We start from the raw sequence: 12,919 nt of genomic DNA, 5'->3' as shown, positions 1-12,919 counted from the left end.
TTTGATAGATTCAAAATCTCAGTCTAATTCGTTTTGTTTTGACAATTTTAACAAATTAATCGACGAATTCTGTTTGTTTTGCCACTCCTAAAGTTGTTCATCATGTGGAAAAAAGTTGTGAATTTTGTTTCTTTCCTCTTGTTGTATGTACTTAACTCACATCTAGCCTAGTCATTGTCAATATCTTGCTATGTTTCCTAGTAGGTCAGCAGTATATTTTCTTTTTAGATACGAGAGATTCAGTTCTCAACATCAACAATAATATTTGAACTCACTAGCATGATCTCACTATACTCATTGATTGAGAAATTATTGGATGCACATGCGTGGGAAGTATGTATCTTCAATATTTGAATGGGTTAAATTAATAAGTGAAAAGATAGCTATTATGTAGCCAATGATTGAAAGATAATTAGTGTTGAATCCGGTGCTTACATTCATATGAAGTTCCACATATGTTAAGTACAGTGACTAGTCAAGAAGCGTGCATGATTGGTTTTGTTGCGAAGGAGTTGTGTTACTTTCAAGATTTCAAGAAGAGTAAATACCAAAAGTTTTCGAGATTTAGTGGAAAATTTTAGTTTTAATAGATTTTAATTATCAAAACAATTTCTAACATTTTATTGCGTTAGACAAATTAATCTCCCATTAAACTCTATTAAAAAATTTAGATAAAAATATTCACGAGTTTATTAACATCTATGAGTAATCTGATATAAAGGTTAATTTATCTAAAAATTAAACTTTTTTAAGGTTGAATTAGTAACTAAAATTTATTAAGAATTATACTATTCAAAAAAATTTCTTTAATAGATAACAACTGATTTAGAGTATTAATAGTGATACAACTAACCTTTCTTTTGGTAATAGTTTATTATTTAAAAATTAAATATAGTTTTTTGAGTACACATGAATATAAAAGTATAAAATTATCGAAAATGACTAATTAGTAAGTATTTTTTTTTTTCTTAATAATTATCAGAAAAGCTCTTGTTGATTATTTTGTTGATATTTAGTTACTATTGATTGTTAAAAATAATATCACAAAACAGTTCAAGTATTTCTCGAGATATAATTATGCAAGAATTTATGAACCATTTCCTTGTTAGAATTATTGACCTTAAAATGTTTTGAAAATCTTTTGACAACTAGAGAATGTCAATAATACTTCCAAGTGATTTGAACAATAAACAATCACATACTTTATTCAGCGTGTGGATATAAAGATGAACTGTACTCATTGAAAAAATGAAAATAGAGAAAAGACTTCAAGCTAATTAAGGTTATTCCACAATGTGAATTCAGTAATAGTGATTATTTGAATATATGAAATATCAAGAATGCTTTATCTTTTGGACTTTGACATAATATAAGAATGACGAGCATCCGTAACCTTTTTAATACGATAATATTTTTTGTTAAAAATAGAAATTATAATAAGTATCACATATACTTCTTAAAAAATTACATAAAATAATTTGGATGCCTTTAGTTAAAAATATTTTAATATAATTTACTAATAAGAGTATATAATACTTAGTTACTTACCAAGTTACCATAGTTACATATTTTAGTAAATTATATAAAGAAATTTTAAAACATTTCAAGTTAGAGCAATGCTAGGCCAGCAACTTTTGTGATTGGTAACCAGCAAATAGCCATCAATGATAATTTAATGGTGTGAGATTGGTGTGAGATTTCATCTAATGACTCATATTTCTCTGCTGGTTACATGCTGGCCAAAATTCAACAAAACTGCTGGTCCGCTAGACTTTTTCTTTCAAGTTATTTGTATATAATAAAAATGATAGACTTCAAAAAATATTTTTATATAATTTTTTAATAAGTATATGTTATATTTACAATATATTTTATTTTTAATAGAAATATTAGTGGGTTAAATTGAGTCGGAATAAAAATGATGATACATTTTATGGGTGTTATCGATTTTTTTTAGCAAAAAATACTAAATTGTAAATAATATTTTTGTCATCACTATTTACATTTTATTTCAATTTTATAATTAACATTTGGTTTCAATCTTACTGGTGACGTTTTAATATTTTTCGTTTATACTTCTAGGTGAGGCAACATATGATATAATAATTATATGCTTACATGTAGTAACTGATTATCAGATGTCATTGACATGTCAGTATTTTCGATAATGGTGTTAATGTTCAAGAATATAATTAAGACATATTATTTGAAACGTTAAGAATAAAATTAAAATAAATTAAAAATATTTTTAAAATAAGAGAACCTTTGATGTAAATTTTTTAGCTATTGATCAAATTTTAGTATAACACTCAAAATTAAAAATTTTCATTAAATTTTAATTTAATTTAATTTATAATTTAAATTACATTAACAATGGTTTGACCTTAGTAAATATATAAATATTTGGGTAAAGTATATTTTTTATCCCTAAAATTTGACAAAAATTTTAAAATATTTCTAAGTTTTCTTTTGTTTTAATTTTGTTCTAAAAGTTTTTTATTTACATCAAATATATTTTCGACGACTAAATTTTCAAAAAATTTAAGACTAATCTAACAATAATGCTTGAAAATTATGCTTGATTTGTTTGTGTTAAGAGTTGTTCTTATAAAATTTTTGATGAATTGGTCTTAAATTTTTTTTTGAAAAATTAGCCGTCAAGAGTATATTTGATACAAATCGAAAACTTTTAAGACAAAATTAAAACAAAATAAAATTTAAAAATATTTTTAAAACTTCAGTCAAACTTTAAAGACAAAAAATATACTTTATTCTAAATACTTTTTAGTTTAAATTTTGTATTTGATCAAATTGTTAGTAGAACTAATTTGATGAAACGATTTTTTAAATTATCGTTGGCAACTTTATTTACTCACAATCAGATTTCGGGGCTGCCCTGTGCTCATGGTGAGTATTCCTACCTTTTAATTGGTTTAGTTTTTTCATTTCATTGAGAAAGTATAGGTAAATAATGAATACGAATAATAAAATAAAAAAAATAAAATTAATTTTAAAATTCAGATCCTTAAATTAATTAATTAATTATCAGATTTAAAATTTAGATTTTGAATTAATTAAATTAAATCATCATTTTAACTTTTTATTTGCATTATTGTTTGTTCGTAATTTACAAAACAACCATAATTCAAAAGGTGATTTGAGTAATGGCGGAAGCAACATAGTTCTGTAGTACAGACTAAAAGGCCATCTTTCACAGTGACAATTTTTTAATGTCGTTGTCCTTCCTTTCTTGTAGTACATGCAAACGATGCAATACAGCCACATCCGTCCGTTTCCATCACCTTCTTATGCTGCTTCTGACTCTCCCATTCACGCGTATAGGAGTGCCGCTACTGCAGTTGTTGTCTTACTGTTTTTGCGCTCTTCTTTTCTGGTGGTGTTCACTACTAGAAAATTAGTTATTACAGACGGATATTTTCGATGGATTTTATCACACGGAAATATAGACGGAATTTCAGAGGGAATTTTTGTCGGAAAACAAAAAAATAAATTAGCATAAATTACATACGGAAAAAAATTCGTCGATAATTTTGTCGGAAAAATTAATTTTTTTTTCCGTGAGAAATGGTTACAGATGGAAAATTCATCTGTAATTAAATAGATAAAAATGCTATATTTTATTAAATTATTACAGACGAAAAATCCGTCTGTAATTTAAAATTTTCCTTCAGAAATATTTAATTAAACCTAAATGAGACACAAGCTTCTTCCAAATGAAACACGAGCTTCTTCTTCTCTCCGTAGCATGAGCTACTTCTTCTCTCCGTGGCTGCTACTTCTGCTTCTTCCGCTGCTGCCGTTGCCACCGTTGCGTCGCACAATCTCTCTCTATCATCCCTTGCGTCGCATGAGATCCCTCCGCCGCCGTTCTCGTCGCATCTACTCCCATCATCGCAGAGCTCTCTCTGCCGCTACTCTCATCGCATCTACTCCCTCTGGCTCCTCTTCCATCTAATCTCAACTCGCTCTCTAAGTTCTTCTCGTAACCATCTCAAATTTCAGGTATATATATCCTGATTTTGTGATTCTGTTCTTCGTGATAAATCTCAGGGCTCAATTTTTCTATGCCAGTTTTAGGTTTATCATACTCTGCTTTTGTGGTTTGTTTGAATCTGCAAGTTCACTCTAATTTTGATGAATTATTTTATGCAATCGATGCTTTTTTGACCTAAAATTCATGGTAGGCCATTGCTTTCTATAGTTTTTAACTTTCATAGTTTGATATTAATTTTGATGAATTTTGCAGGTTTTCTCTAAAGAAAGGTGGAAGGGATGGTGATGATGGTACTGAAGATGGGTGGAAGGAAGGGAAGTTCCATTGCTCCTCAACTGCGATCGCGTTCTCAACTGACACTCTGAGATGCGTTGTTGAAAAAGCAGGCACAGTCTTTGTCTTCTTCAATGGAGGCTTCTTCAGCTGGTTCTGCTTCTGCTTCGAACCTCCATCATCATCCCTACTGTTGTCTCGCATTCTTCACTGATGCCTGGGATCTACGATGGACTTCTTCAATTAGAGTGAGAAATCGCACTACACCACTTTTTTGCTATATTTTAATCTGCTCTTATATTTTAATCTGCTCTTATATTTAGTAATGTTGTGACCGTTGAACTGAATATAACGCAGATGAGGGTAAAAGTTTGAAGTTAGGGGATGCCCTTGTTTCTGGTGGAGTTAAGAGGGCCTCAATGGGAACACTTACGGTTTGAAATTTCATCTTTGGGACTTTTTTTGAAATTCCTCTCATCATTTATGAACTGAGTAACTCAAATCTTGTCTATTTTCCAGATAATGGCTTCGGGATCCAATGATAGTGTTGGTTTAGTCTTAGCAGGTAATAACTAATAAGTGTTTATCATAAAATGCAAAATTTTAATTTTGATTCTGGGGTTGTAGTAAATTCAATAATCACTTTTAATTGATTTTGAGTTTTTTGTGATCAGCCTTAAGTGATAAGCTTTACATTATTAAAAGTGGTTGTGGTGCTGGAAGGTATATTTTTTTAGTTAATTATGAGTCAACGTTTCTTTATCCATTTTTGTCCTTTGGCTAGTGCTGCTTTTTATCTGCTTGAGATAAGTAATGCAATGATAAATGTGATTCAAGTTGACAATAAAATTGAGTGGACATAGTAAATTTTATTTCAAATGAATGTCTAATGATATAATTTTGGTGTATTTTGTTCTCTAGTGGTATAAAGATGGTTAACCAATTGCTTGCTGGAGTTCACATAGCATCGGCTGCTGAGGCAATGGCATTTGGAGCAAGACTGGGTCTAAATACAAGACTGTTGTTTAATTTTATTACAATTAGTGGGGGTACATCCTGGTATGTGTCCTCGATGAAGTGATTGTTCTCTGTTGTTCCCTCTTTGACTATAAGAAAAATTTAAAGAACTTGCTTACTTTATAGTCACATTCATAATCAATCATGTGTTGTTATAGTTATGTTGCTACTCTTGGTACTCTTCTCATGGTTGTTTCAAAAGAATTTGTCATAGAGTGCTTTCTATTATCATATCTTAATTTTTAAAATAATTTTTCTCTCTACTGTTACAGGATGCTTGAAAATCGTGTCCCACACATGCTAGATAATGATTAGACACCATATTCAGCACTTGATATCTTTGTGAAGGACATGGTTAGCATCAATAAATATTTTTTTTCACTCATTGGCAGGAATATTAGTGTAACACTTTTTTCAAATAAGTTGTCATAATATTGTGCTATTGATATATATTCTCATATTCAAGGAATCATTATTCGTAAATCAGCATCCTTGAAAGTTCCACTTCAACTATCAATTATTGCTCATCAACTGTATCTATCAGGTGCTCTAATGCAATATATATGGATTTATGTTTCCTTCACTTCAACTTGATCATCAGTATTCCATTTTATTCAATATAAATAAGAAACAGAAAATTGCAACGAAGTCTTGTTTATGAATTATATCATATAAAATTAAAGGAAGAAAAGGGGGAGGAAATTGAGCTTGTCCATTTGATGTATTGGCTGATGAACAAAGGATGGTACATTTAGGATATAATTCTTCATGCTCATATTTTCCAATGACCTTTATGTCACATAAATTAGGATCCTACTATCTTAAATAGTTGAAAAATTCATGGAAATCAAATCTTCTGCATATGACAGACAGCGTCAATATGAAGGAGGATAGCACTATTCATATATGTAAATAATAAGCCACCCGGACCATGCTACTAGAACTGATTTGAATACTTTGGGACAGATGAAATTTAAGTTTCCATGTTGCTATCCTCTGCAAAACAAGAAAAATGAAGCATTTACATGGTAGAAAGGAGCCTGGAAATAGGGAAGAAAAATATTGATTTTGAATAATACTGTTAGTATAAGTACTGTCTCAAATGCTTTATGTTTCTATGTAGGTTCTGTTTCCTCTTTTCTATATTTTTTTAAGGAAATGTTTAACACAATCATATCAACTGATTATGAAAAAAACACAAATATCAAACACTCTCTTAGTTAAACATGACTGGATTTCTATTAGATGTTGAAAATTGTTGCAATTGTTTACATGATGATATAAGCACCAGTCATCTATAGATTTCTGTTTTGTCTTTTCCTATTGCGTTATTTATTTGAGATATTCTATGATATTGATTTCTAGTCTTCTTCTCCTTATTACATCACAAACCATATTTACAGATGATCCACATTTCCTTAATATGTGATAAACACAATGACTAAATAATTCAGAAGTGATGTTTCAACTATACAGGTTTATGAGACACTAACTGGTGTCAGAGTTGAAGGGAAACTCCAGGTTCTGAGGAAAGACATTGTGTTGCATTCTCTTCCACCTGAGTGGCCTCAAGATCCTCTCCTTGACATACAAAAACTTACTGAAAAAAGTTCCAAGATTTTGGTAGTTTTGAGGAAAGGAGGAAAGGAGGACCAGATGTAGTTTGCCAGCATCTATGCAGTTTGAAAAAGGTATGCAAAAATTGATAATGCACTTTAGTTTCTACATTCTTAAGTTATAAGAAGAAAACCAGTGATTTAACTTTATCTTCTTAGAATATTATGAATTAGTGTGTGTCTATTACTAGTTCACTATGTGTCAAGTTTTGTGATGACTTGATTGTTTATGTGACAGTTCATGAATTGCTTCCCATGGCACTGTCCTTGCCGATTCAAAGTTTGCTAAGAATTATAGTGAAAGTGCTACAAGAGCCGTAGTTCGCAGGACTCTGCGATGGCCTGTGGTATATTTATCCTCAATAATTTTTGTAAAACTGTTACAGTTATATACTGTTCTACTATTTGTTCTCCCTTCAAAATTGTTTTGATAATCAGGTTATTAATCTCAAGCTCTTTACTTGTTTTGATAATCAGGTTTGCTTACTCAACAATTTGTCTATTCTTTCCTCAATTTCATTTTTTGTACGCATGAATTGTGCGGCTCTAGCTCCTAGGGTTCTAAAATTTCCCTCTTCAGCTAGTTTTAATACATGCATGTAAGGTGTTGATGTGAGCTGTGTTGTAATTATCTCCACATCTATAAATCCTTGTCTTTTTCATGGCATTCTGCTTCTGCCCTAGCTACATTTAATTATCTCCACATCCATAAATCCTTGGAAGGGTCTGTGACATCTCTATCAAATTTGGATGATTCTGATTCTTCTAAATATTTAGTTCGGAAGAAGGTTCAAGAATCCTTGGAAAACTTAAAGGAGGAGGCAGTTGTTCCTAAAAGGTCCATTTGATGGGAACTTGGTTCCAGTTGGATACAGCATTTGCAGAAATAGGAAATATCAAAAGATAATATTTTCAAAAAATATAGTGGCAATGAAACTGCACAAAATATTAAAGGTCTTGGATTAAACCATATTTATAAAAGGGTAACAAATAAGAGAACTACTGCATTCTTCTTTGTTCAATGACCATTTCTTCAGAAACTAATGGTAAGACAATATGTAAAGTCATTTATCGTCAAGGGAGCATGCCTTTCTAGTTACAGAATTACTTTGACTGTTGTTTTGCAAAAACTTAAGAATCATGCATCTTTGATGGCTGTAAGCTTGTGGACTATAAGAAGTATTGGGGTAAATATCGATCACTTAGCTTTTTTTACTTTTGAAATTATCAGTGAATTCCTTATGCATCTGTTCCTTGTTGTGCTTCCAAGATTTAGGAAGCTCATACAAGCTTTTGTTTTGCAATGAGTAGGACAGAGACACTCAATACACGTTGACCTAAAGTTGATGTACCTATTCAAATTAGTTCATGTCTCCTTCCTCCTGATTTGATTTTTCACTGCTATGATAGTTGGACTGCTAATTATCCAAGAGAGTGTGCTTATAGGCCTTTATGTTGGATTCAGAGTATGAAGCTCATGTTTTAGATTTTGGGACTGCTAAGTTTTTCAAGCCTGGTTCACATAGTTGGACAATATTTGCTGGTACTTTTGGCTATGCTACTCCAGGTTACACCTTTTTTTTATAACTTTGAAATGATAGTGATCACATCATTTTTTACTTGTTTTGTTGATTTAGTTTATATTTCATTTTTCTCTATTAAGATAATAAGATCTTTATATGGTAAATCTTTAAAATGGATAAAGCTTATTCAATATCTATTGTCTATTCTATATCAATGCTCTACACAATGGAATAAAACTTGATTGTGCTTGTTCATATCGCATCAAATCAATAATTTTTAAATATATTGCCGTTTTCATTAGGACATTATGCGTGACTGAAACTTAATGCTCTATGATCACTGACGGAAATGCAACATCATTTTCAGCTATCAAGAAGAGGATGGAGAAGGATATTGATGAAGTTGGAAAGATTGCACATGGTGTCAAAACAAAAATAGAAGCTATAAATAGATATGTAATGAGACAAAGATAATGACTTGATGTTTTAGTAGATTTTAGTCCTGAAATTTCAAACATGAGGAATTTTTTATATGGTCTTGTTATTTGCATAACTTAGTATAGTTGAACAATACATTGAGTTTATGTTTTGAATTATAGTTGATGTATCAATACACTTTGATGTATGGTTGTTACTTATTATTATAGTTGATGTCAATACATTTTGTTTATGTTTTGAATTATATTAACTTGTTTGTTTATAGTACTTTTCTTTTAGTTTGATAATACGATGAATTTGTTTATTTTTTGAAATATTATAAATATTCGAATACAAATTAGATAAAAATTTGTATTAAATTTATATTTATTTTGTATGAAAACAAGCTTATTTTGTAATTAAAAAATAAAAAAAAATTATTTTACCTTACTGACGGATTTACAGACGGATTTTCTATCTATAATCAGAGTGTGAGATGATTTTCCAAAGTTCAAATTATAGACGGAAAATCTGTCAGAAAATCCGTCTGTAATTACATACGGAAAATCCGTCTGAAAATCCGTCTGTAAGTCTGTAATTACAGACCAAAAATTCATCTGTAATTACAGACGGTAAATGCATCGGAAAGTTCGTCGCCTTGGGGAAATGGATGGAGAATTTACGGAGGGAGAATCCGTCGGTAACTAGTAAAAATCCGTCGGTAATTTTCTGACGGAAAAAAATTCGTCGGTAAATAATTTCCGACGGGGCTTTTACAGAGGGACAAAATCCATTTGTAATTTTGTCGGTAACCAAAAATCCGTCTGTAAAAAGACTAAATCTGTCTGTAAATCTGTCTGTATTAATCTATTTTCTAGTTGTGGTTGTTATGGTGTCGCACCACCCTCTCGTGGAGTTGTTGAGGTGTCGATGTCGGCTGCTGCCACGCGAGTGATGGCATTGTACACGTTCCCCATGCGCCACTGCGGCTCTTGTCGCCATCCTCCATCCGCCGCTGTGGTTCTCCTTCTCCTCATTCTCCTCTTCTTCTTCTCTTTTTCCGGATGTGGATGTTTATTTTACTAAGTATGTGGATAGTAATTTTTATTTTAAAGTGGATGTTTATTTAATTTGGATTGGATTTAAGTAGATACAATGAAATTTGCTAGATGTTCATTTTACTAAGTACGTGGATGGTTATCAATTAAACCCCTAGCCATCAACTAACATTTCAAAACAATGACCAGCAACGACACTAAGAAACTCAGCGGCGAGCTTGGTGTCCGATGAGGGAGAGAGCGATAACGGTGGGGATGGTTGGCGAATCAACGACGGTGCCCACGAGCTTAGCGGTGATTATGATGTCTGGTTGGGAGAGAGTGATGCCTATGTGAGGGGCTGGTTACAGAAGCAGCGACAACAATGAGAAACCAAGGCGCGACGATGATATCTGGTGGGAAAAGAGCAATGCCAGTGGGGGACTGGTTGGGAAGATCGAGCAATTTTCAGGAGAGACAGCAGTGACCGATGATTAAAATTTAAAAAGGTAAGATAAAAAGGTTTTTTGTTACTTGATTTGCGTGGCTTTTTTTTTATCTTCATAGGCCAAGAAATCAACTCGATGTTCAGATTTTTTGTTGTCTGCTTAACAAAACTCTTTCTCATTAGTTAAGGTTTTCTGATTGTTTTGAATGCTCCTATTCTTTTGTTTGATTCTAATAATGTGGGTTTTATTTGTGAAATTTTGATGGAGCTGATTTTGTTGGTATTGTATTCCAGTCATCTGGTTGTATGATAGAGAATTGTAGATTTATTTAGGTAGGTATTTATTAAAATTAGTTTTATGCCCCGATTGATAATAATAATAAACAACAACAACAAAGCCTTGTCCCACTAAGTGGGGTCGGCTACATGAATCAAACGACGCCATTGTGCTCTGTCATGTATCATGTCTACAGAGAGACCGTTTACATGTAGATCTCGTTTGACCACCTCATGGATGGTCTTCTTAGGTCTTCCTCTGCCTTTCGCCCTTTGTCCATCTTCCATCTCATCCACCCTCCTGACTGGATGTTCTATCGGTCTTCTTCTCACATGTCCAAACCACCTGAGATGCGATTCAACCATCTTTTCCACAATAGGTGCTACTCCAACTCTCTCCCTTATATCTTCATTCCTTATTTTATCCAATCGCATATGACCACTCATCCATCTCAACATCTTCATCTCTGCCACACTCAGCTTATGTTCGTGCTCCCCTTTAGCCGCCCAACACTCCGTACCATACAGCATAGCCGGTCTTATAGCGGTGCGATAGAATTTACCTTTAAGTTTTAAAGGCACTTTTTAGTGTGAACACCATAAATTTTGAATGGGTTCCCAAGACAATAAAAGACAGAAGATCACACATTTAGCCATGTGGTTTAATTGGTTCAAAATGTTTACCATTGGTTTCTTTCAGATCCGGACCAAGTTGGTGGCACCTGGTGGGGAAGCTTTGGGTGGTGTTATTGGTGCTTTCCAATACATGATTCGGACTGAAGGCTTCTTTTCTCTCTACAAGGGTTTGGTACCGTCAATTATAAGTATGGCTCCTTCTGGTGCAGTTTTTTATGGTGTATATGATATACTCAAATCAGCTTATTTGCATTCACCCAAAGGAAGGAAGCGAATCCAGAATTTGCACAAACAGGGTAAGGAATTGAGTGCATTGGATCAGCTTGAATTAGGACCAGTAAGGACGCTGTTGTATGGTGCTATTGCCGGTGCTTGTGCAGAAGCTGCTACATATCCATTCGAAGTTGTAAGGAGGCAGCTTCAATTGCAAGTCCAGTCTACCCGTTTAAGTTCTTTTGCGACTTGTGCCAAAATAGTGGAACATGGAGGCATTCAAGCTCTGTATGCAGGACTTATTCCCAGCTTACTCCAGGCATGTCAATTTACTTCCTTGCATACTCAATTTACTTATATTTTACTCTATGCACTATATTTATCCATTTAGAACCCAGTGAATTTCAGTTGCTATACCAGTCCCTGATCTGTTCAAATTTATGGTTTACTACGTAGAAATTACCTTTTTAATGTAGAGAATATAGGTTCATAATTCATGCAGGATACTGTCTCCGTTAATTCACCTAATTAAATTTTCATTTTACATCCTAACGTGTAGCAATCATTAGGTGGCACTGCTTGTAAATGGTCTTTCTGTAATTCGCTTAAGGTTGCATTGTCTTGTTTATGAAATGTTTCAATTACCCATATTTGGATTGTTATCTTGGTGATGATAGTATGTTATCACTTATCCCAGGCTTTTTTCCCTGAAATAATAATAGATATATATTATTTTATAATTGTATTTTTGTACTTTTATATTTTGTCATTGTTTAGTTTAGTTTTTAATTATATCATAGGTATACTTTATGATATTTTACCTTCTTTTGATATTTTATATAAGGATAAATCATCAAAAATGCACCCGAATAATTTTATCATCGATAAAAATGTACTCAAATTTTGTTATTGACAAAAATAGCCTTAATAATTCAAAAACACGACAAAAATACCCAACATTAAATATGCATTCTCAAAAAATACTTTAGAAATTAAATTTTGATATGGTTTTTTACAAGTGTGATTAGAAAAATGAGATATTTTTATCCTTAAAATTTATTAATTTTTTGATATATATATATATATATATATATAATACTCTTAAAAAATCACAAAAAATATATAATTAGCAAAAAATTATCAAATTTTAAGAATAAAAATATCTCATTTTTTTAATCATACTTGCAAAAAAACGCATCAAAATTCAATCTCTAAAATATTTTTTGAGAAATACACATTAAATATTGGATATTTTTATCATATTTTTAAATTATTTAAGGATATTTTTGTCAATAAAAAAATTTCTGGTGCATTTTTGTTAACAACAAAATTATTAGAGTGCATTTTTTGTGATTTATCTTTTATATTATTATTTAATACATATTTCTTTGGTATTTTACTCTGTTTTGTCTATTATAAATGACTTAACCAAAAAGAAAAATAAGAGA

General features: G+C 31.6%; 1 protein-coding gene across 1 annotated transcript; it reads left to right on the top strand.

Annotated features, from left to right (window-relative positions):
• The first annotated feature begins 11,209 nt into the window (after positions 1–11,209).
• Positions 11,210–12,162, top strand: LOC110280515 (probable mitochondrial adenine nucleotide transporter BTL3). Its single transcript, XM_021141591.2, has one exon. The coding sequence runs from the start codon at positions 11,233–11,235 to the stop codon at positions 11,860–11,862; it is 630 nt and encodes a 209-aa protein (XP_020997250.2). The 5' UTR covers positions 11,210–11,232; the 3' UTR covers positions 11,863–12,162.
• Positions 12,163–12,919: the final 757 nt, after the last annotated feature.

This window comes from Arachis duranensis, chromosome 4, assembly GCF_000817695.3.
Source record: "Arachis duranensis cultivar V14167 chromosome 4, aradu.V14167.gnm2.J7QH, whole genome shotgun sequence".
In the NCBI taxonomy this organism is placed as follows: Eukaryota; Viridiplantae; Streptophyta; class Magnoliopsida; order Fabales; family Fabaceae; genus Arachis; species Arachis duranensis.
This window is presented reverse-complemented; position numbering and strand designations above follow the sequence as displayed.

Bases quoted from the DNA above. Each gene is read 5' to 3' on its own strand.
- LOC110280515 (XM_021141591.2), top strand. From the start codon at position 11,233: ATGGGTTCCCAAGACAATAAAAGACAGAAGATCACACATTTAGCCATG.